The sequence below is a fragment of the Anneissia japonica genome, unplaced genomic scaffold, assembly GCF_011630105.1.
Source record: "Anneissia japonica isolate Jap-2015-1 unplaced genomic scaffold, ASM1163010v1 scaffold1165_len1893470_cov193, whole genome shotgun sequence".
In the NCBI taxonomy this organism is placed as follows: domain Eukaryota; kingdom Metazoa; phylum Echinodermata; class Crinoidea; order Comatulida; family Comatulidae; genus Anneissia; species Anneissia japonica.
Genome location: NW_022709613.1, coordinates 237,558 through 262,448, shown reverse-complemented (window position 1 = coordinate 262,448; position 24,891 = coordinate 237,558). Strand labels below are relative to the sequence as shown.

General features: G+C 33.4%; 3 protein-coding genes across 10 annotated transcripts in view; 2 read left to right on the top strand and 1 right to left on the bottom strand.

Moving 5' to 3' along the window:
- Nucleotides 1-17,131, top strand: part of LOC117106863 (balbiani ring protein 3-like) — a 68,667-nt gene extending 51,536 nt beyond the window's left edge. The window contains exons 13-23 of one of the 5 annotated variants that reach the window (XM_033248351.1): nucleotides 908-1,036; nucleotides 2,469-2,597; nucleotides 5,167-5,295; nucleotides 6,395-6,559; nucleotides 7,645-7,776; nucleotides 8,925-9,053; nucleotides 9,588-9,725; nucleotides 10,246-10,278; nucleotides 12,779-12,913; nucleotides 14,384-14,509; nucleotides 14,977-17,131. In XM_033248351.1, the coding sequence (XP_033104242.1) occupies nucleotides 908-1,036; nucleotides 2,469-2,597; nucleotides 5,167-5,295; nucleotides 6,395-6,559; nucleotides 7,645-7,776; nucleotides 8,925-9,053; nucleotides 9,588-9,725; nucleotides 10,246-10,278; nucleotides 12,779-12,913; nucleotides 14,384-14,509; nucleotides 14,977-15,128 (1,397 nt within the window). In that variant the 3' untranslated portion in view covers nucleotides 15,129-17,131. The remainder of the gene's footprint in view (nucleotides 1-907; nucleotides 1,037-2,468; nucleotides 2,598-5,166; nucleotides 5,296-6,394; nucleotides 6,560-7,644; nucleotides 7,777-8,924; nucleotides 9,054-9,587; nucleotides 9,726-10,245; nucleotides 10,279-12,778; nucleotides 12,914-14,383; nucleotides 14,510-14,976) is intronic. The other 4 variants (XM_033248354.1, XM_033248355.1, XM_033248353.1 and 1 more) reach the window with 4 other exon arrangements.
- LOC117106866 (transmembrane protein 42-like) overlaps nucleotides 6,430-24,891 on the bottom strand; it is a 20,549-nt gene continuing 2,087 nt past the window's right edge. Inside the window, exons 1-4 of one of the 4 annotated variants that reach the window (XM_033248361.1) lie at nucleotides 21,245-22,082; nucleotides 20,476-20,622; nucleotides 18,620-18,782; nucleotides 6,430-6,568 (exon numbers count right to left, since the gene is read on the bottom strand). In XM_033248361.1, the coding sequence (XP_033104252.1) occupies nucleotides 18,621-18,782; nucleotides 20,476-20,622; nucleotides 21,245-21,451 (516 nt within the window). In that variant the 5' untranslated portion in view covers nucleotides 21,452-22,082 and the 3' untranslated portion in view covers nucleotides 6,430-6,568; nucleotide 18,620. Of the gene's footprint in view, nucleotides 6,569-13,464; nucleotides 14,215-17,579; nucleotides 17,696-18,619; nucleotides 18,783-20,475; nucleotides 20,623-21,244; nucleotides 22,086-24,891 lie in introns of those variants that run through there. The other 3 variants (XM_033248359.1, XM_033248362.1, XM_033248360.1) reach the window with 3 other exon arrangements.
- Nucleotides 22,782-24,891, top strand: part of LOC117106865 (kelch-like protein 24) — a 16,477-nt gene continuing 14,367 nt past the window's right edge. Inside the window, exon 1 of the mRNA XM_033248357.1 lies at nucleotides 22,782-22,882. The gene's annotated coding sequence lies outside the window, so the exon portion shown is untranslated. The remainder of the gene's footprint in view (nucleotides 22,883-24,891) is intronic.

The window sequence follows — 24,891 nt, the reverse complement described above, 5'->3', positions numbered from 1 at the left end:
AATCTATGTAAGGTCGAAATAAGGAGAAGAGATGTTTGTGTAAACTAACGTTACCCGTAGCAAACTCAGTCACAGTTATCACGAATGTATACGTTTGAGGTGATTCCATTCTGGCGGTGAATGAGCAACTATGCCTAATTAGTGAAAGTTTTGATTGTTCAAGTTCAACAGGAAATTATTATGTTGACACTGCATCATGTTGATAATTCTAAATATGTACAATACTTAATGTTGATAAACATTACAATGATTCACTTCATTTCTTGTTTTTTTCTCATTCTTTGCACTATGTCACAAAAAACACTTTTATTTCTCAAATGTTTATCGAAATAAGGCAATATATTTTCTGTCAGACAAAAATACATTTCAATATTGTTTGCTACGATATATTAAACATATATGGTATATCGATTTTTTCAGGTGAGTGTTAGCCTAGATGATTAGATCACACTCAGAGCATCTACTGTATTTTTAATTCAAAATCAAATATTCCTAAATAAATTTAACTTGAACGCTGATATCTGGGTAGTTTTCTTTTGGATGATCCAAATACAGTTTACAAAATAGTACTGACATTTCATGAAATTGTCTAGTGTTTCATGAAACCATATATAAAAGATGTTTTGTTAATTAGCGAAAGCTTGATGAAATTATGCAGAAAGGTTTACTATTTCATAATTGGATCACCCAAAAACACAATTCCATATATATTCAAGTCGGATATAATCATCTCTTCATTTTGTTTGTCTTACGTCAAGTATACTAAATGACAATCAATCTGATAACTATTAATTCATGATTATTTAATTTTTCCAAATACAGTATTTCATATGCATTTGAGGATCCTTAACTATCCAGTTATGGAATATTCTTGCTCTTCTTACAACATATTGAATGTTTTTGACAGGCTGTAAAGACAAAAACAAGAAATGTGCAACTTGGGCTAAACAAGGTGAATGCAAAGACAATCAAGGCTGGATGCACAACAACTGTCCTGTTAGCTGCGACACCTGTGGAAAACCTGATCCAACAGTTGGTAGGATTTACATAAGTCAACAATTCCAAATACGATGAAACACTGTGAAAGTGCAGTGGTTAGGTTATGGCAGAAAATGGTGTTAACAAAACATTAGCAAGTTCATATTATTAATTACATCTATTATTTTATTGACATGATATTTAAATTGTCCCATAACGGTATGAAATAAGACAGTATGAAAAAAAAAACTCCGAAAGGAATGATACAAGTCCTCGTAAATCAATATTTCCAAAATCTTCGAACAAATAAAGTGCGAGATATTGTATCACGATGGGTTGTTGTATCACTTTTATCGGAGTTCTTCTCACACTATCGTCAGACTTACCGGTGAACCATATAGTTAACAGTATGAAAAGTATTTAATATTATTATAGCAAAGGGCTCTCTTGAAAGAGTTTTGTCTGACGTCAAAGAAGAGATAATGATTTAAGAGTTATGTTATCTCTTTCACTTCCACATGGCAGTAATTTTGATTCCATTTTATTTATGGAATCTACAGAACATGGAAGCTGTAACACTTATGGTTCAATGAGGCTTATTTTAATTTTTTCCTAAAATGAAACTTCATCGAAATAAACTTAATCATATAAAGTTGTGCTATCAATAGGAAGACAGCTTTTCAGAAATAAGCAATGAAATCATGGAAATAAACTTTAAACAAAAGTTGTATAGGTTTATTAATCTTAACTACCATATTAATTATGGGTATTTTAAAACATGAAAAAGTCGGCTATCAAAATATATTTGAAGTCACTTTATCATTTTCAATAATATTCATCATTTTATACTTATTGAAAATGTTAACATTCTGTTAAAGATATATTAGTCACTTTCTATAATTCTATAATTTTTGGGCCTTGAGCTATTGTCTAGTGTGCTGGGAAATAGGAAATATTACGGGGAGATATAGACAGGCTTAACCGCATCGTTAACAATCGGAACGAATATTGGGCCAGTGTGTGCCGTCGGTGGGCTCTGACTACAGTGACAGGGTGGCATTAAAGTTTGACAGGATTTTAAAAGATCCTTCTTATCTTCTCCACTCTGTAATTGTCGCTAGTTTTACTGAACGGAGCGGTAGAATGCAGTCGGCAAGGGCTCACACTAACCGCTATCGAGATTCTTTTATTTCCAGGACTTTAACGAAAATCTCCAGACAGGCACTCACATTATAGAATTATAGAATTATTAAAATTAAAATTTAATATAATTAAATATAAAAAATAGTTGTATCATGTCTTTAAGAACAAGAAACATCTTGTCGACCATATTAATTTCCGAAAACGATGAAATAAAGTTTATCTGTATATGTATCATTTCCATCCTGTAACTGACAGGTGAATAATCTTATACTGATATTGACGACATAAAGATTTATTATTATATCAAGCGTAATATATTGTAATTCTTTATATTTTTTTTTCGACAGCTTGTGAAGACGCTCACAGTCGATGTCCGGAATGGGCCAAGGATGGTAATTGTGTCATAAACAAAGAGTATATGAAGAAGACATGTGCTGCAAGTTGCCTGGTATGCAAAGAAGATGCTTTCCCATTAGGTTAGTCAAACAATCAAATTACAGCATTACATCTAGTGTTGTGAGGCTACAATCTGTCTCACCGAGACATGGCGGTTTTCTTTTTTGTTTTTTTTTTGTATTATTATCTTCATTTCATTTCATTCATTTATTTGACACAAAGGCCATGGGACTATTAAAGAGGCAATTGCATATATGACTCAGTGAGCCAGAAGTCCCAACATAACACCAAAAAACACCAAAAATATTTACAATAAAAATTCGATTAAAAATTATAAAATAAAATGTATCAAAAAATGTATCTACATCTGGTGACTAAAATGATACGCTTTTAAGCTATTTAAAGATACATTAAGGGTGCAAGAAAAGTATTACAGCATCCAAGGTCTTAACTATAGGCCTAATTATTATGTTACTAAAAGAATTAACAAAGTAAAATATATTTGGTAAGCGTTGACAGGGTTGTTTATGTATAGTTAAGGGGAAACATATAACATGCCCCTCTTAAGATGTCTATATTATATAATTAATTTGTTTGTTACTTTTGGCTTTTGGGGCCCTATTTGCAAGTGACTTACAGTAGGTCACCTCCCAAGGCCCTGAGGCTCAGGCTTAAAGAATGTTCACGTTTATTCTGTTTCCTTAACAGCAAGCCTTCAAGCTGATAATATTATGACAGAGCTTGCATTATTTAAAATGTTATGCTCCATTTAATTCTGCATGTTTTATTATTGGGGAATGGAATGTATTTTCAAAGAATTAACGGTAGATTATAACAAACCGTCTTTGATGTGAAATTTAATCAGTCATTTAGCCCGTATATATAGATTTGCATACTTATAAATAAGGAGGGAAAATGAGGAGGAAAGGAAAATGTGCTGTACAATTGAAGAATACAGGGAGCATGATCATAACTTTAAGTATCTGAAGGTGGGGATGGGGGTATGTGACTATAAAAATATCCATGGAATTCTAATAGCATATATAGACCAACATGAGTGTTATACAATAATGGTATGTGTCAACATGTGCGTGGAGGTATCATGCAAACACGTATTTTAATGAAGTAATCTAATTATTGCTAAATTGTGTTATGGATATTGCATTACAGCAAATTTAAAAATGAAATTGTGTTGAGGTGCAGATTAACATTAGACTCAGATTCAAACATATGGATTAGTTCCATTCTCCCGACTGTTTTGCATTGGCACCAAGTGATAGGTGCTTGAACACCCCAAAAGATGTATTCTCCTTCCATATCCTTTCCTTTTTCATATTTATCAAAATTTATCTACATTAACAGCCAAACTCAAATAACTTGTTGACTCATTGCAAAGGGAATGTGTGAAAGCAATCTTAAATTGCATTTAAAAACCATGAAATCTCTAAAGGTTTTATAACCCCTACTTATGAATCTATCCATGAGGTAGTGACAGGGTCGATGTTATGAAGTAGAGATAAACTGAACATGTGGTTTCTGTTATCTTTGCACATTTTTTTTCATACCCAGTAATGTACTGTAAATTACAAGGAAGCTACCTATTATTAGATTTAGATATAGGAGCACCATTGCTAATCTTAAAATAGCATTCTCTCTATGTTTCCTGTTTGGTGCGTCTCCGTGGGAGCGATGACAGTCAATGGGTCAGTTTATTCAATCAGAAGTCACTAAAGACAGGTTTTCAGGAACACTCAATGGCTGAGGTTACTAGATGTATATTTTGGGGACTCTGGATTATGTTTTCGAAATTTAACAGAAATTGATTTATCAAGAAAATATATTATGTTTTAATTTATGTTTTCTTATATTCACACGTCTGTGTTATGACAAACAATTCTGTGAATATTATATGAGAGCTGTATATTTTGTGCAAACATTTATCTATATTATTGCAGAAGATATATTTTAAATAAGTCTCTAAAAAAATACGTATTAAATATTTAATACTTAGCACTTTTTTATGATTTTATTAATTCTGATAATTATTATAAAACTTGGCACATGTATCATTTTGAATTAAAATGGTTTTATTCATGATGCCGTGTCAATTCTGCTACAGCAATACTGTGCTTGGCAATTTTTTTTTTCATTTCTAAGGTGTGTTTGTGTGTTTGAATCAGGTCTTCCTTCATCACAAACAAAAATAGCTTCATATTAAGCGGTTGCCTCAGTCAATCAGAGGATAAAGAGCTCTGGATGTTTTATTTCAGCAAGATAGAATGAAGATATTGGGTTAAAATTTAAGACAACTTCTAAGAGCTATTGAATAATTTATCCATGTACTATCAATATAATTTATACCTCCATGATTTACCTAACACCATGAATTACATAGTTAAACCCTACTGTCTTGTTTGCATTTTATTTATTTTTTCTTCGTTGTATGTCTATATTAAGTTAATAGTTAACGGTAGTCATTTGTATACCAAATTTTCCTAAATAAAAAAATTAAATAAAAAAATAATTAAATAATAAAATATATATAAAAATATAAAATAATATTAATAATAATAATAATATATATAAAATATATATTAAATAATTATTTAATTTAATTAATTAAATTAAATAAGAAAATTCCCTCCATAGAGTGCAACGATCGTCATCAATACTGCAGACAATGGGCAGAGAGTGGTTACTGCGAGAGTACTATGGGATGGATGCGCATGCATTGCCCCGTCAGCTGCAATGCTTGTGTGGTGGCGGGAACTAACATTAGTAGGTCAATGTTTATGCTTTGCTTTAATATCTAAGTTTTAAAAAAAATACATTGCTTGTTTGGTTTTGGTGAGCCTTTGATTTATACATTATAATTATGATATTAACGGTATACTTACTGCAAAATAATCGAAAACCTAATATTAAATTGTTTATGCTAATTAGCTTAAGAATGTATCTACTTCACACCTGTTATTTATGATAATGCTTTTCAGTTTATTTCAGTTGTGGCGGTTGCACGTTGTGAGCTAATAGCATTGTCGGTATTTTCTTAAGAATGTTAAAAGCACTAAAACCCCATCATTGTTGTAATATTTGTAGTATAACAAGAAATGTGTTTGAATTCAATTCTTATTCCCATTCTACGCAATATGAAGTTGTATCATGTTATGAGATGGTTAACACAAATCGTGCTGAAACCAATTTATTGAAATACCGTAATTAAAACAATTTTATTTAACTCCGAAAGAGAAATAACAGATGTTTCATATTGGAATACATAAGTCAACTTAAAACGTATCTACAAAACCTAACAAAGTCAACATCTAATGCATTAATATTGTGGATTAATTGACTTAAGCTGAGTAATTATATACATAACAGAGGCAGTTTTTAATCAGAACAAAACATTAAAATCCATATTCTTTCCTTTTTTCCATCAATTGAACTATGAAAGATAATAAAACATCAATAATAATTTCCAGTATTCGAAAAGTACAGTAGTAAGCTTAATATGGAAAATTGTCAAGTACAGATATACTGAAAATTGGATGTCTGCCCATAATAAAGCAAATAATTTAATATATCCTTGCAATACATTTAGTACTTACAACACAGTGTCTACACTAAACTGAATTAAATTGAATGTTTGTGCTTCATAGTTTTTTTTTACACTTTTTAGTGCTGAAAATATTACTGCTTTGTTTTTACCTAGTGAAGTCTAACTACATACGTATTTTTAGAACAGTTGAAATCTAGAGCAGTTTTAGTTTATTATTAGTTAAAAATAATGTTTCTCTTGTATTTCAAATGCTTTAACAATGAACAAATTATATAAATTGATATACATGAATGTGATTTACCAATTTGTTTAAAACAGGGTGTAGTGATGGAGATAGTCGGTGTCCAGAATGGGCGTTGAAGGGCGAGTGTAGAACCAACACGGACTGGATGATTCGTAAATGCAAACTAAGCTGCAAGCAATGCGTTACCGACAACTACGATGTGAAACCACCTCAGACATCACCCACGCCACAAGCACCTGGTAAATACACTGTCAATCATAATAGCGTCAATACCCTTCTGTATTCACAGTACACTAAGTGTATTAAATCTTTATACAAGATTTATTCATATTACATTTCAGTCATTTTATTCAAAAATGATATTTAATCTTCTCTTATACAATTTCATTTACACATACTCAAGGGAAAATATCTTTTTGACATAACGAAGCATACAAGACCTTTAAAATAAGAACTATATCTATCATTTCTGACAGATGTTAAATTCAGTATTAAGTAAGAGAGCATTTTTTTGCGTGTGTTTTATTATTTATATTCTACTGCGTTTACATGTTATAATGAACACTAGGCTAAAGGGTCAATCCAGTACGTTTTCTGTCTGTTAGGATATTGATTTTAATTTCATGTCTACCATTTTGACGGATCATACATAGAAAATACATGGGTAATTCAAACTCAAAATAGAAATAGTAAAATGACAAAACACGTTTGGAAGCAAACAGTATATATTAAACCCTAAGTTTAAGCGACTAATAGAAAACAGAGACATTTTGTTGTGTACAGCAATATTTTTCTTACTGTGGGTCAATGCTCTAGCTTCTTCACCGAAGTATACTCCTTTAATGTTCAACTCTGTTCTACTATTATATTAAATGAAATAAAGTTTTAAACGTATTAAATTAGAAGCACTCTATTATAGGAGCCAAGAACTGTCAACTTGTGTACTGCCCAATTCTCCGCCAAAAGGACTTCTGAATGTCATGGGTCAATGTTGGTGAATTTCACAATGAAGAAATCCACCAAACTGGTGTTCAGTTTTGAAAACGGTTAAATAGTATTACTTAGGCCGAAATACTATAATAAATATTTTTGTGAAGTTAATTTTGATTTGAATAAAACAGTGAAAGTTTTCAATTAATTCGTCAAAGGTGAGTATGTTTTTCTTTTGTGTATAGTTACGTTGCTTCTCAGCAAGGAACATGTTTACAAGTATAAAAATTGAGACTTTCTGAATCAATTCCTAAGACTTATAAACTCTAAACAGGATAGAATTACATTTCTTGGCTCAACCAACTTTTTATTCTAAATGTTGTTAATGTTTCAGACTGTAAGGATACAACCAAGAAATGTGTTGGCTGGGCAAAGAACGGCGACTGCGAGAAGAACCCTAAATGGATGAAGCCAAACTGCCCTCTCAGTTGTAATAGTTGTGAGATTGTATCCACCCTTGTAGCAGGTGAGTGTTATGTAGTAAAAATGAATGCATTGGAAAACCAGGTTCTTGATTTAAGTTCCTGTCACAAATGAATGTATTTCTAAATCACTTCCACTGCATGCTCGCTACGAAAGAGGGAGTGAACATTGCAAAGTATAATTAGGATCAGTTGGAAGTGTCCTTCAGTGTAAATATATTCGTATTTACAATCCAGTCCTGCAGTGTTGCTTTCTTTCAGTACGGTAAGCTTTAGAGCCCTTCTTCTACAAAAAGCTACAAATTTCTTCAACATCTCCAACAATAACAACTTCAGCAGGAATCACTTCAGATTAAAATGGTAATTCCAGAAGTATATGTAACAACTCCAAACAGTTTAAAATTTGTCGGTGCACCAAGGGTTTCTTTCCCTGGACCAGCCTACAAAAGAGTTTGCCCTGATTGACACACTGCAGTCCCTGTTCACCATTAATCTGGAACAACCCTGTCCATCAACTTTTCAAACTGAATTTCTTTTTTTTTTTCACTCTTAAACCTAGATTTATTGATAAAGATAGGTTGATTCAAGTTGAATACTGACTGATATCCAATGATATTTAGATTTTTTACTATTTTACTAGTATTAGTAAAACACGTATGCTTTATGCAAATACTATGATCACATGATAACACATCTATTTATTACAGTATACTGTACACACTATAAATATTATCATTGTACTACTTTACTCTAGACAAACGTTATTCTCACCGACGTCAAACCAAAACCTACCCGTGTTCAAATCATCATACATACTGACCTAGTTATGTTAACACTCAAGATTTAACCAATGGCCTCCGAGTATTTACTTTCCTGAACTTGACAGAAACAAAATGAACATGATGTCTCACCACTCACCAAATCTTGGCATGGTTTTAATGTAGTAGTCATACATCTATTTTATCTATATTATAGATCATAGCACTGAATACAATCAATAGGATAAATTATTAAATGCAGCTGTGTGTGTATACCCTGTTTAATCAATCGTTTAAGTTCCAGTACTTGAAGTGGTCATTACATAAAAATACATAATACATTCATTTCTCTTATTTTTATTTTTTATTTTTTTGTTATTAAATAGTTTACTACAATTTACCATAATTTTTAAAATTATGTATCTTTTTTTAAGGTTGCCGTGATGTCCAGAGGAAGTGCCCGATGTGGGCTGAGAATGGTGACTGCCAAACCAACCCTAATTTCATGTTCCCTAACTGTCCACTAAGCTGCAATAGCTGCAATGATACCAGTTATGATCCTGGTGAGAAAACCTAATACTGTATAATGATGATGACGATGGTAATGGAGATGGAGATGATGATAACGATGATGATGATGATTATGATAATGATGATGATGATGATGAAAATGGAGATTATGATGATGCAGGTGACAACGTCGACGATGCCGACGGTGACAATGATGACGATAATGTGATAATGATGATGATGATGATGGTGATGAGGATGATGATGAACGATAATGACGACGACGATGATGATGGAGATGGTGATGATGGAGATGGAGATGATGATGATGAAGATGATGATGATGATAACTACGAACAATGCCGACGGCAATGACAGTGATGGAGATTATGACGATGAACGATTGTGATGATGACGATCATGACAACGACGATGATGCCGTGGAGAGAGATTATGACTACCGCAGCGATACATTACATTGATGATGATTGAAGTGCTATTAATCATGAATACATCTAAAGCTAAGAAAATTAAGAAGGCAAGGATAGGATCATATAATTGTTCTCAGTATTTACTAACATTTGTAGGATGCATTGACAAAACCAGACGTTGTAAAAACCTAGCTGACAGGGGCGATTGCGAAACAAACAAAAAGTGGATGAATAAGAATTGTGCACTCACATGTAACACATGTGCACAAATTGATAAAAAGGTGGCGAAACCAAGTAAGTTTAAAAACCAAACTTTAAAAATATTAAAATTATAACAAATAATGAATCAAATCTTTAAAATAATAAAAAGTTATAAATTAACTTAAACAACTTTAATACTAGTTAATGTAGATTTACAGGAAATAGGTACCAAATATTTCCAAAAAAATGTATCATGAATTTGTAGTATAGAATAATGCAAATATAAATTTAAAAACGCTTAAAAAGGGGTATACTGTTAACAAAATATTATTTATGCATGGCCTCAAGTCTGAGGAACTTTTCAGATAATCATTAGCTAAACCACAGACACCCAAGACTGCTTTTTTTTGTATTATATAAAATCGTTAATTGGTATAGGATGTTGGAAGTCATTTGAAATTCATATCTTTCATACTATTTTTCATTCAGGTTGTGTGGCTAAGTAATGCATGCCACCACATACTATTTTATAGTACTTGCACTGCACAGGATTCTGTAAAAAAAAACCTTAAAATCTAGCATAGAGTGTTGATCATAGTACAATCTATTTCAGCTAATAAATCCAGAAAGGCTAGAAATGTGGAAGGTATTGTTGAGATGCATGGACCACATCAGCATGTCAGTGCAATGCATTTTGGGAAAATAATTACAAAGATGACAATAATGTTTTTATTTGCAGTATAATTTATTTTGCACTTTAAACTCCTGATTGCATATTGATTATTTGCATTTATTATTTATAATATATTACTATAGGCCTATAATTATTATTGTTATTACTATCATTATTTTCATCATCATTACAGTGCTTATTGTTATTGAACTGTTTTAATTTAACTACAGTTAATTATTATTATTATTATTATTATTGGTATCGCACATCAATATCCAATGGAATTACATTATTCCTAAAGCTTGGTGACAAGTCTCCTCAAACTTCTATTACCTTCCTGAGGATCCTTGCCGTATTCAGAATCACACTTTTCTGAAGTTCATCTATTCTGGTTTCTATACTGATGTGTTGTCTTTTCTTTAATTTCTTTGGAACTGTTCCAAATGTCCCAATTATAACAGGAATGACCACTGTTTCAATTTTCCATAATTTACTTAAATCACTTTCTCCATTTCTGTCTCCTCGATGCGACCATCGTACAGTATTGCAAAATCTATTATTATTATTATTATTATTGTAATCGTCAATATAACCATCATATTATCATTTTACAGCCTTCTTAAGCACCAACACTATCACCAACAGAAAAATCAATCCCTTTCTATTACCAGCCTCATTATCATCAATTTTGTTTAATATACTTTATATTCGAAATATATTGAAGTATTAATTGCATATTTGAAGCATGTCGATTTTTTGAAACATACAAAAACGTTTTTATTACACCTTAGTTGCTGTTTCAGATATTTTTGTTGTGTTAGCACTGAAATGAAATACAATTTTATTATTTTTTTTTTTTTTTGCGACAGTATTCTAATCTGTATTATGAGTTTTGCATGCTAATACTGTTTGAAATTTTTTCTTTAAAATTTGTTTTTCTTATTAATATTACTTTTTAAAATACCTTTTGTTTTCAATAATAATTACTTTCAGTATCTTTCAAAGCTTGATTATACAGAATTAGTTTGTTGTTTGTTTAAAAAAAAAAAAAAAAAAAAAAAAAAAAATTTATAAGAGGAATAAGGCCCTGTGAAAATATCTATTTAATCATAATGACCTAATATTACTATAATATAGGTCATGGATTCCATGGTGGCGCCAGAAATTCCCAGGCCAGGTGACGGGTCAAAGGTTCCTGACGGGGTTGTCCATAAACATTCAGAATAGGCACCGCTAGATGCATGGAAATGGCACTTTCAGACTAAAAATGCTATACTCGATGCTGCATTCCCCCAACAAAATGATTGGCTTTTTCCCTTACAGGGAAGGGAGGATGTTGGGGTCTACAGTTCTTCGACAACAGGGTGTTCTGTACAGCCAGATCCCTTTAGCACTGCTAATTCATGATTTAGAATTAGCTTTCTGGTTAGGGGTCCTAGGATCCTGGCTTCAAATCCTGTAAACAACGAGGATTTGTTTTCCTCTTGGCCATTAACAGCATACCTTCTTAACCAAAAAAAAAAAAACAAAACAAAAACACCTGTGTTTAAGATGAAAATCAAACTTCAAAATCAAATACGTATTCTTGATTCTCAATTTTGTATAAGATTTAATTTGTTATACCGTACATAAATAATATATCAAATATAAAGTCAAACAGATGTAAGGCATTTCAAGAAGTTTTATCTGACAAGTCTTGAAAAAAATTGCAAAGGAAAAAGAAATTGTGGCTTTATTTGCAAGATAAGATATTTTTTATATGATCTATGCATTACTCATTATTTTGACAAACCATCAGAAACTCATTGAGGAGTTTTCAAAGCTGCTAACAGTGTAAATTGTAAAATGAGTAAAATTAGAACGGATTACCATGTACACAGTGGAAATAGTGAAATCATACATTATTTATTTCTAATAATAAAAATAATCAACTTTAAAGTCAGGCTCTGGTGAAAAGAAAATGTTTGCTATGTTGAAAACTGGCTTTTCTAAGACACAAAAAGCACATTTGACGAAAAAGTTGTGAGCGGTTAATGAGATACACATATTTTGATATTTAAAAACAGGGGGAAAATGGGTGGTTATGTCCCTTTCCCCCCAGTTATTCAAAAAGCTGTATCTCATTAACTGCCTTGTGAGTTTTTTTGTCAATATGCTTTTAGTGTCTTAGAAAAATCAGTTCCCTCCGAAGCCTGGCTTTAAAGAAACATCTTAAAGTTTAAATTTGTTGTTAAAAGTAAATTATGAGTCACAATAAAATTGAAAATTTAAAACGGTTTTTATAATATATTACTCTGAGAAATAACTAAAAAGGTTTTTCAATGTGACTCATTCTGTGCATAGTTTGTTTTATAAGTGCTCTGAGACCAAGTTAATTTGACAATATAAAAAGTCTTAACAATCTTAAATTGCTTGGAGAGTTGGGCAACATGACCTGTATATATATTTAATATGTTGTGTTTTCAACATGCAGAATGTAACGATAGTTTTGCAAATTGTCCGAGCTGGGCTAAGGATGGAGGATGCTTATCACAGCCAGATTGGATGGGAAGAAATTGCAGGCTAAGTTGCAAAACATGTAGAGTTAAATTCAACCAGACAGAAATAGGTACGTTAACTCTTTCTTTCTTAATCACACCCACAGACACACCCAAAATACATTTTCCAGAAATTTACACATTTTTATCAAATATATATTACTATAATACAATACAGCAGCCTGTGAATTTCAAAATATTCAGTGTCAGATTCTTAATTAGGATTATAAAAAATTTGAATTTAATATATTACAAAAGTCAACCAACCAAAAGTTCATACATAAACCATAATTAAAGTGTACCATATATACTTTGAATAGGCATTTCAAAACAGTACGGTATGATTGATAAGCATCAGCATTGCCAACAGGTGGACAAAGTGTGGCCTGTGGGTCGACAGTATTTTCGCTGCGGCCTGTAAATATAACTTACTATCCCTGTGCGCGGCCCATGAAAATATGTGACAAAGACAAGCCAAAACAGTCACACGTCGCAAAATTTTGAGTTATTAATACAGTGTTAGAGAGTAAAATAATAGCTATAAAATGGTAAAAAAATCATTCAAATCGGACATTTCCTTATGAAGTTACAAGCGTTTAATCACACAGCTGTTTAAAGAACAATATTTGAGAAATCAGCCTTCAAAGTTTATGATTTCAGGCATTTCTCATGCAGAAACTATCTTAATCCTTAAAAATTGTTGTTTTAACATTGAAAATGGGGAAAATAACAGCATAGAATGATGTACACTATAGATATATCAAGTTTAGTTCAGTGCAATAAAATGGATTTTTAAAAATTTGACATTCCAGCATGTTTTGGCCATTTTCTCTGTAACACGATTTGCGATGAGTGACTGGTTTGGCTTGTCTTTGCCACATATCTTAAAATCACTGTGTGCAGCCCGCCAACCTTTGGCTAGAAAACCCCATGTGTTTTTACGGCCTGAAAGCGATCATCTGTTAAAGTTAACTGAGCATAAAGTAATGTAAAAGCAGTCATTTAAGTTTTTGGAAGCACACTGGAAAATCAAAGTTTAGGTGCGGCCCTCAGTGTTAAATCAAAAATTCACTTTGGCTCTCCGACCCTTTTTAATGCCCACCCTCAACATAACAATAACAGGAATGGCAAGATCAGTATGTTTAGATTTGAATACGCACCAGGAAGAATACTGGCTCATGACAACAACCATAACATTTGTTTTGCTACCAGCATATCATATCAATTATTTCCTGATTTCATCATCCTCAATAACACCAATCCTATTCTACTTAACAACATTATAAAAACACAGTTTTAAACACTAGGTGGCGCTCTAACACATTATATCTGTTGCTGACAGTACAAGAAATGTCTCTGGAAATAATCACCACTGAAAAAAAAGAACAAAAAAATATTTAAATAGTGTAGACAGTTTTAAAAACTTACACACTAAAATTAAAACACAAGTATTTGCTATCAATTTAATTCTAATGTATTTTTTCATTTTATCTTGCTTAATATTACGGTAGTTTACTATAATAATTTTGTTAAAATTTCAGAGTGTGTTGATGGTGCAAAAGAATGCCAATTTTGGGCTCTGAAAGGGCGGTGTTCAATTGATATAAAAGAAATTCCCTATCAGTGTCCGAGAAGTTGTCAACTGTGTTCAAATCCTAAAGATAATGGTGAGTGGATTTTTGTTTCACTTCACTTCCATCACATACTGAAAGATTGTCAATAAAAGAATTCAACCCTGTTGGTACATAATAGCCAGTTCTTACTATGAACAAACAGAAATTACATAAAAATAAAATTAAGATTGTGAAAATCAAGAGCAGATTCAAGGGAGTGCCTAGTCAACCCAGGTCTAGTCCCCATCCCCAAATATTAAAGTCTTACTGGGAAAAAAGAAAAAGAAATTCAATTATAAATCTGAAATTTTCAGCAACCTAGACATGTCAAACCGATAAAATGTACTTCAGCTCCAACAATGTGGTGTTGAAGTGACCTGGACACTCCATCTCCCTTGGTCCCTCTCTATATTGAATTCTTTGGTCCAACACTAGTAAATACAGAGACATGCAGAGGAGATTCATTGCCAATATAATTAAACATCATTTCTATAATCACTTCTATGCTTGTTTGTTTTCAGAGTGTAAAAATTACAGCAAGCGGTGCAAAGTGTGGGCCAAGACAAACTGGTGCAAGAAAAACCCTGCATTCATGAGCAGGTTTTGTGGACACAGCTGTAGAACATGCAAAAAAGTTAAACGAATTAGAAAGAAATCGACCAGAAAAGACTAACTACAATATTCCATCAAACTTTCATTGTAACCTCAGTGAGCTCCAACAATATGTTTTTTTGTAAAAACGTATGAATTCCATTTCAGTTGAGTTCATATGGGGTTTCTCCCTCTTGCTAACTTTTTCATATTCAAACAAACACTATTTAAAAAATAAACTTAGTAAATTTAATATAGTCCAAAGTAAAACTGAAACAAGAAAAAATCTTTAATCACTAAAATATGATTTGCTATTTAAATGTAAAAAAGCATTTCATTCCAATTGAACATCTAATAAACTTATTTGAAGTTTGAAAACTTGTTTGGACACTATGACTATGTACAAACAAAGGCTGGGCTTATAAATATATAAACATGGTTATCTTTCAGACTAAAAAAGACTTTGTGTCTGACATATCTGCCGACATATCTGATAAAACAAATTCTGTCTTTCCATGTTTGTTAGAAATCAATCAATGCTCTAAATCACTAAGTTTGACTAAACACTGTATCCACATATTGATCAATAACATTTTATATTAATTTTATTTTCAAAATAGGATGCCTTTATAGCAGAACAATTTTGCTAAATGAAAATACAATTATATTGTTTCGCCCTCTGAAAATCTTTCAAAAATAGTGTTCACTAAAACAAGGTATTAAGAAAGGTCTTGCCACAAGTCTGATAGAGAGAAATCTGCATGGCTGGCTATTTTTCTTGCCATGGAGACTTGGGGAAGAGGCTATTTTACATATTTTGAGTGTCATGTGATATCTAACGACTGGGTTTGTGGTTTTGGGAATGGAAGCAAACAGGTGCGTGCCACACAAGTCTATTACCATGGTCGTCTGGAGGTTACAGCTTCTTTCCTATGAGCCTTATTTTATGGAATGCCAGAATACATTGGGAATCATATTTTTATTTCAGCATTTCTTATCTATTTTTCCACTGGATATGTTTCTCCATTTGAGCAATGAATCATAGTTTCAGGGTCAAAAGAAAGCTATGAAAATCAAGATTAAAACTTCCAAAAATGACTAAATGGTCAATATAGGAAGAAAAATGTTTTAGTTTTACTTTAATGATTGAATTTAACCATGAAAAAAGTCATTAAGGAAAACAATTTTCACTTAATTATTTATCACACACGTTTACGAATATTTTTTAAATGCACAAGCATATATTTAAACTATTAATACCTTTTAAAGTTACCCACATAATATTTAAATGTATTCGAAAAAACAAATGTTCAATTAGAATTATTAAATATTTTTAAAAATTAAAAAAAATGAGTGAAAGGCTGTTCAGTTCCTTTTGTGGTGCGAGTTTATGTTTATAATCAAATATAATTTAAAACAGCAAATACAGTGCAGCCTCCAAATCGAGACTCCTCTAATTCCGAGACCCCTCTAATTCAAGATCACTTTTCCAAAGACCCAAATAACAATCTTCATCTTTTGAAACAAAGCTAACCCTCTAATTGGAGGCTGAACCCTGAGACCACACCAAATTTTCAGGTCCCAAAGGAGGTCTTGAATTAGAGGGAAACTGTAGTGTTATACTTGAGAGAGCAATAATAACTTCGTCTAGAGATGATTTGTAAGTTATTATACATGTAGAGGTTGAAACAGATTTTTCGCCACACAGCTGGCTGTGTCAAACTTGCTGCAATAAAGACAAATGTCGCCCTCTGGTGAAAAGGCTGAAAACTACCATTGTGAATTGAAAACATTTAACAGTAAAACATTTTGTAAAAAAAAAACCATTTCATATGTTATCACCTTTTAAAACTTTGTAAATTGTAAGTGTTTAACTGTAACATAATAAATTGTCATCAGTAGTGTTGCTTATCAAACAATTCATAATACTGTAATAGTTTATATAATTTATTTCAATTTTGTTTAATATTTATGTATATTCTAATTGTGTATTTTTGGAATTTAATTTGTACATTTTTTTATTATCTGTATAATTCTCGAAACTCTTAATGTGCTTTAAATGTTTATCTATGTTGCCCAGTGATATTAAATGTTGCAAAAGAAAAACTTGGATCAATTGTCATTTGTGTTTTTGGAAATATCCGTATACACACTTTCATTTAGTATAAGGTCAGGAAAATGCTGTATCTGATACTCTCGTCTAGGAAAATATCTTAACATATTGATTGTCATGGATAAGAATACTTGTCGAACTGGGTGTTGCTGAGGGCGCCAGGACAACTATACTTGTTGAAAATTGTGCATAAATTTGTATTGCAAGATTTGCTAACATCCTAGGACGGAACAAAGTCTCGGCTCAGTAGTTACAGTAAAAAGGTAATAATTTATATAGCATATTAGCTGGGTCTCTATCCTAAGAGTCCCATTATGTTTTGTGCAGAACGTAGGCACTTTCTTGAAATTACTGAATGCATCAGGTACTGGACCAGCACAACAGGGTAACCAGGGCAACCTACTGCTCTTCTTCAATAATGTCCTGGCAAAGTGTACAATATGCATACCGTTTATAGTCCTTATACGACTTGTTCCACCACCAGAGCCTGTCGCTCAAACCAGTGCCGATGTTTGGCTATAATATGTAGGACTAATCTAAAAATTAAAATGTAGTTTGTGTACACTGAATTATAGGTAATGTGAAAAAGAAGAGGTGCTCCCTACACACTAAAAAATCTCACTTTAGAAATGACAGTGAGAGAGGTCTCGCTACAAATTAAGTCACTTGGACGGGAAATGGAAAACTGTGTGTTTGAACAGATTACATTCTAAGCTTTAATTGGGTTTGGAATAACTTTGACCCAAAACATCCCTGAAGCCCTGTCCACTCTATCAAATTGTATTGGAAAAACCATGTGACAAGCCTAAATATGGTCATGATGACATCATTAGAGAGAGCAGCTTAGCTCAGTCAGCTGATCTGGTGGTAGCCACAGTGTGTGCACTGAACTGTGGAGATCTCTAGGTCCCCAGTTCAATTCCCATCGCTGCCTCTCCTTGTGTTTCAGCTAGAGGGCTGAAATATACGTTACAATTGCGCACGTCTTTTTCGGATGAGACGTTTAAGCCATTGGTCCCGTGTGCATTTATGGCCCAGGTACACGATAAAGAACGCAGTACACTCTTCGGAAAAGAGTAGGAGATTGTCTCCCGGTGTACTGCCCAATCACCACCAGAAGGACCCCACTGGAAATAAGTATTCTTCTAGACTTTCGTTTGCTATCCTTGGTGTGTACACCGAATAAATCCAATCCAATAAATCCAATCACACCACGACTATATATAGACACATCAGAGAAAGCTCTGTCAAGATTATCAAATTTTCTCTGACAAAAAACTGTTGGATGCCCATATGTTGTCAATATAGGTGCCTATTGTCATGATGTCAGTCGGGTTAAACCCATTTTCGTGATTTGACATGGAATGACCCTTAAAAAGGTAGTGCACATCAACCACTTTAACCTTGAAGTTGAAACCCATAGAAAAATATTTTTATCTACTGTGTTACTAAATACTTACTTCATTTGTCTTTCCTTTCTACTCCTGCAACATGCTCCTGCTTCTGGGATACTGTTTTTGCAGAGGCTCTCTGCATTAGGATGAGACCAGAAACTATCATCATGGAGCCTATCCACCATCGTATACTGAGGGCCTCGCCAAATACTAAATGACCAATCAACGCCTAAAATACAAATAAAATCTTCAATGTTGTATACCGTAATTAATTCACATAGCTCAATCATATACATCCAACTAACAGGGTTCTAAATCTTTCAGAAGTCATGAGATTCTCCAAGAAATTGGTACGTTCTCCAACACTCCCGCAAGAAAGAAAATATCTCATTATTTGCATGTTAATCTACTTTGTCCCTCCGTCAGCTAGCCATGGGTGTTATTATAACGAGCAGCACAATACAATTTGTGGCAAAGACAAGCCAAACCAGTCACTCGTCGGAAAAATCAAATTTTAGTTTATAGAGGGTTTAACAGTACAATGAGAGCTATAAAATGGTAAAAAAATCATTTAAATCCGACACTTCATTATGAAGTTACACGAGTTTAAACATACAGCTGTTTAAAGAACAATATTTGAGAAATCAGCCTTCAAAGTTTACGATTTTAGGCATTTCTCTAAGGCAGAAACCATCACCAAATCATAAAAAATTGTTGTTTTATCATTGAAAATGAGGAAAATAACAGCATAGCATGATGTATAGATATATAAAGGTTAGGTTAGTGCAATAAAATAGATTTCCAAAATTTTGACATTCCAGCATGTTTGGGCCATTATCTCCAAAACAGGATTTGCGACGAGTGACTGGTTTGGCTTGTCTTTGCCACATTTATTGTGCATAGGAAAGCTCTTTAAATCAGATCCCAAAAAGCATAGTTACCAACCGTCTCGCATTGTGCAGGATGGTCCCGCATTTTATAGTGATTTTAGTTGAAACACGCATTTTGCGTGATCATAAATTTGTCATGCATTTAGCACAGGCCTATGCGTGATAACGAATTATCACAAATTCAGGGGAAAATGTATTTAAAAGTAGAAGAAATTTGTTTTATTAAAAATATAAAAACGGTCATGCAGTAACTTGATTCATTAGACAGTATTTACGTGAATACTTAATTCACTGACGTATTACTAAAAATTCAGCATGACTATTCATTTTTTGTTTGTTTAAGTAATGAAATGATTGTGTACATCGGGTGCTCAAATTAAACATAATGTATATGAGACTCAAATTTTATGTGGCTTCTTAAAAAATATTTTTGTTTACATACCATACCAGGTATTGTAACAAACACAAACACTCCCTGAAAATGCTCAGACCTACCAAGATGGGGAGTGCCCAGTGTTGTTGATAACACTCTCACACTTACTTACTAACACTCTCAAGTTCTATACCATTTATTTAATATAATTTCACAGAATTATTAACAGAAACATTATATGATATGATATATATTTTTTGCATGTTACATTTTATTTTAAAATAAATATTCATTTATGCAATTCTATAGATCATTTTGAGACAGGTTCCTAAACCTCTAGTCTGGTTTTAATCTCCTCACACCCCCATCCTTTGCTAGCATCATCTCTGCTGTCACGAGTCTGTTAGCAAGTTTCAAAGCGATATAAGAGAAAGTCTGCTCTTGCCATCAATTAATGTTTTGCCCAAATAGAACAGCAGGGGGTCACATAGTAGGGCTATGGTCCTGATAGAGGGTCTAATAAACCAGGTTTTCCAACCATTGAAGATTCAAATTAAATTCAGACAAGCCAATAAAAGAAACAAAATAAAGATTTCAAAATCTATAAATTTAGACGACCACTTAGGTACGACAGAAGAGAAACAACTGAACTTACTTACAGAGAAGAAAAAATTAGAAGCACTATTCGTTACAGTTGCTTGGACTGATGCTTTGGAAAGTTGCAGAGATTTAACAAACAATGTCCACATGAATGCATTGAAGATGAAGATTCCAGCAAATGACATAACTTGCAAATATATAGAAATCTAGAAAATAAAGAATGAAAAAATATTAACAGTTGAGGCCAACAATATGAGGTGGTAAAGCTGATGACTCCTAGAGAAGCTTGGCCATTTTGAGGGAATTTTTAAGCTGTTACCAAAACGTTATTTAAAAAAAAAATGCTTGTATGTATGTACATTGCCACTGAGATAGGAACCTCCTGGCCTATTCATTTCCCCCCACTAGCCAAGACCCCATCGGCCACGACTAGTCAGGCCAAAAAATCGTGTATAAAATACTTTCTACATAACATATGGCAAAAAAAAAATCATTTCCACCTGAGGTCAACAGGGCTTTTCTCCCTGCCCTGGGCCTTTTCTGGTTTATTTGCCTAGCCAGTGGCTATGGTTACACCAGTCTTAAATAAATTCCTAATTTTGAGTGCATGTTATTGTACGCAAGGATTCGATTTGTACAATAACATCCAACCAATCAGAAGGATTATATTGGTTTAAGACTGGTGTAAGAATAGCACACCCTTCTTTATTTATAAATAAAATCATTAAAATCCAAATTACACACATAGCTCAGTCTAGACATTTGATACAAAGCTGCCAAAATTATTACTGTAATGTGAAGATCATAAATATGTACAACCTATCGCACCGTCTCACAAGTTGCTTTGCTGCGTAGGCCTAGGCTTCCATCTTGAAGGCTGAGCCAACTTCCAAAGGCAGGCAAGGCAGCGAAAACTGTTGTCGCCCCCGTTGTACACATTTGTATTAGGATGTCTGAATTTAAGGCCAATTTCGCACAAACTGAGCCTAAAGCTGCACACAGTCCAGCACCAATGGACAAAAAAAGACATATCATACTTATTGAGTGATAGGTAACCTAATTCACAATTTATGAAACATTAAAAATGATATTTAGGGCAACTAGGCTAGGCCCTAATTGTCATGCCGCTAACTAATTCGATAGTCGAGCGGATGCAGAACTTCGAGCGCCGAGTGAATGTATTACTTGTGCGAACTAAAACTTGGACGAATTTACAGCCGAAACAGTCCGGATGCCAACAAAAATTTCGGATTGGAAAACTAATGGCCGTTTTTAAGTTGTCTTTTTATTCGCTTCTAGTGTGAATTATAAAGATGCATTGTCTGCAAAAAAAGTAAAATAACTGAAAAATTAAATTAAAAATGTGAATTTATTTTTAAGGATCAATATAAGAAATCTTCAAATGCAGAGAGACAAGAAAATTATTATTTTTTTTGTTGCTGATTGGCTATTTTCAACAAATACCCTTAAATTGTTATAGTAAATTAAGGGTCTATGCAAAAGAATACAGCAAAAGATTATCTCAATGCCCGTTGACGGGATTTTTTTACATTCAAATTTTTAATTGTAGATATGATTCAAATAGTTGGCCCTTCAGTGAATTTTTTAAAAAGGTTTTTTATGCTGATAAATATCAGGGGCGGATCCAACGTGCCCCCACCCCCACCCCCTTTTCGCCACTATTTTTTTAAAATTTCAATGCAAATCAAGTTTTTTTAAACCGCAATGTCATTTATGTCCGGCCTTTGTCGAAATGAACTGTAGGCCTATATGACCCAGACCTGCAATTCTATACCATTAAATTAAAATCATTAACTTAACAGACTTGTACAATTTTTTAAATATGATTTAATGCAATGAAACAAGCGTTATTAAAAGTTTCTGATAAAACTGAGATAATGAGGAATCTTGAGTTTTATTTGGACGGTGGCCTACTGGTGTTGTAATGATGATTTTTATAATATAAAACAAAAGTGAAATTTCCGGCCATAGATGCATTGTTTCTTCAAATTTTCGGACCTCAGCACTGGCTACATCCATGGTGGGCTTGAGATGTGCACCCTTGCCAATAATAAATGACTTTTTGGTTGGTAAAACGGGACATGGGGATTTTATTGTAATGAGATTCGTTCGACAACTGGTTCGACGACTTCGGTTGAAATCGGCCAGGTGCTATCCGCAAAAGTGGTCTAGTTTCCGCTCGCGCAGGTAAGATTGTTTTGACTAGTCTTTGTTGTACAGATCCCAGACAGTAATTCTATACCCAAAAAATATATTTACCTACATATCGACTGGAGGAAATGAGACTAATATAATTATGAGCAGCTGTCACTCGCTCAGAACCAACACAACGATTACAGTTACGGAGGAAACGGTATCGGCCGATTCGATGTTTTCAAGTAAAGAGCGATGTTATAAATGAAAAGCTCCTTAAAACTGGATTTGAATTTCAGATAAGTAAGACAGGTAGGTGCCGTTTAGGCGTGGTGGGCCTACTCCCCGCTAACTAACAATACTATTTATTATGGTATCATTTTGTGACACCACCACCCTTCCTTCTTTGTTTATTGTATGGGACCACTCAAGTGCTTTTATGAAATCACCTTATGAAATATGCTAATTATTGATGGATCAAGTATACAAGTTAATTTCCACTGACCACGCTGTCATTTTTGGATGATATTACGAGTCAATTATATATAATTAAGCCAGTAGCTGTATACTGTTAGACCTACCTCAACAGAAAGCAGGGGTGGCGCTAGCAGGGGTCAAAGAGGATTCCCATCGGGAAAATCTGGACCCTCCGCTTATTAGACCCCCTGTCGAGGAATTTTCAAGCAGTTCGTCAGGGGAAAATCAAATCTCGAGCGCCGAAAATACAATATGCATAGCTGTCAAAAAATTTCAACCGTATTGGGGTAATAATATTGCGATCATATGGTTGCAGTGGTGGTGCCAGCTCTTTCCCGACAGGGAGCTGGTACTTCCGACAGGATAAAGAATCCCATAATTTACAGAAAATTTTATTATTTTGTATTGAAAAATTCACTGTCAAATTTAATTTTTTCCCTAACCTGGGGGGGGGGGTATGGTGTGGACCCCTTGTCGGGGAGATTGGACCCCATGTAGGGCAATGACTGGCGCTGCCCCTGCAACAAAGGACAGGATATTTTTCAAAGCATCCCTTTTTTTTTTTTGTAATTTCAGCATGATTTCAGATAGGGTAAAAATCCTTCCTTGAAAAGTAAATCAAGTTTTGGTACAGGTATTGGTGGAACAATTAAAATATGATTAAAAACTAGGAAGCAAACAAAATCTACAACAGTTTGCATGAAGCATGAATGGTCTATACAAAAAATCTAATAGTATATTATATTTGTTGGTAGCAGGGGCTAAAGGTCATGCTTATAGGTTCAGATCAATTAATTTAAAATTGAAAACAGCATCTTTTTAACTTTCAAACATTTATTTTTGACTATTTTTTGATTAGAAATGTATAAGAAAAAAAAAAGAATTTTAAGTTGGTTTCCCTTTGGGCTTATTTTTGACCATGATCAATATCATCTATTACTGATACTGTATAAATGCGTTTTGTAAATCATTATCATCATCAGGCCAGGTTCATGGCCGGCGGAAGCGGGGGGCCCGGGGGCCCCCCCCACTTTTTGGAGAAAAATATATAATGTCTGGAGATTTTTTTGTATGATCGGAAATGCAAAAAAAGAAGAAGGGAAGGAGAAGGATGGGAAAGAGAATGTTTATCCAGTACCCGACCGAGTTACATTTTCTCGCAATTCACATTGGCGGATCTGGGGGAGGGGGTCATGGGTCCTGGCCCCTCCCTTGGGCAACAAAAAAAAAGGCGAAAAAGAAAAGAATTCTAAACCTACCTTTTCAGGACCCGTGAGCTGATTTTTTTTTTTCTTTTTTTTTTTTTTTTGTTGCTATTGCTAAAATTAGAATTTTGAAGAACATAAAATTCATTAAAACACACTTCAAATGTCGGGAAAAGCTCAATTCCCGCCATCTAGGAATGAAAATTTTCCCGGGGGAGGAATGTTGAAAAAGAGAAGAGAAAAATAAAGACAGGAATAAAAAGGAAGATATAATAAACAGATATCACAATACCCCGGCCTGCAACCCCTTCACTTCAAAAAGTGTCCATAGCGCATTTGATCTAAGCCGCCAGATATTTTCCGCAGTGGCGTAAGCACCGGGGGACAAGGGGAAAATATCCATCTGTGGAAAATCTTTCCCCATTGAATGCCCTTTTCACCCGGGAAAGTGCCTGAAAACTTTCCTCTAAAAATTGTACATTTTAGGGAGTTTTGATCAATTCCGACGAAATTAGAATTAAAAAAACAAAAATTTTTCGCGCGCATTTTTTAATAGTAAAGCTTGTGCTTGCTCTCCTTTGCATTCTAAGTTATAACACATAGTCCCAAACTCAAGAAAGAAAATTTAAGATAGATCAT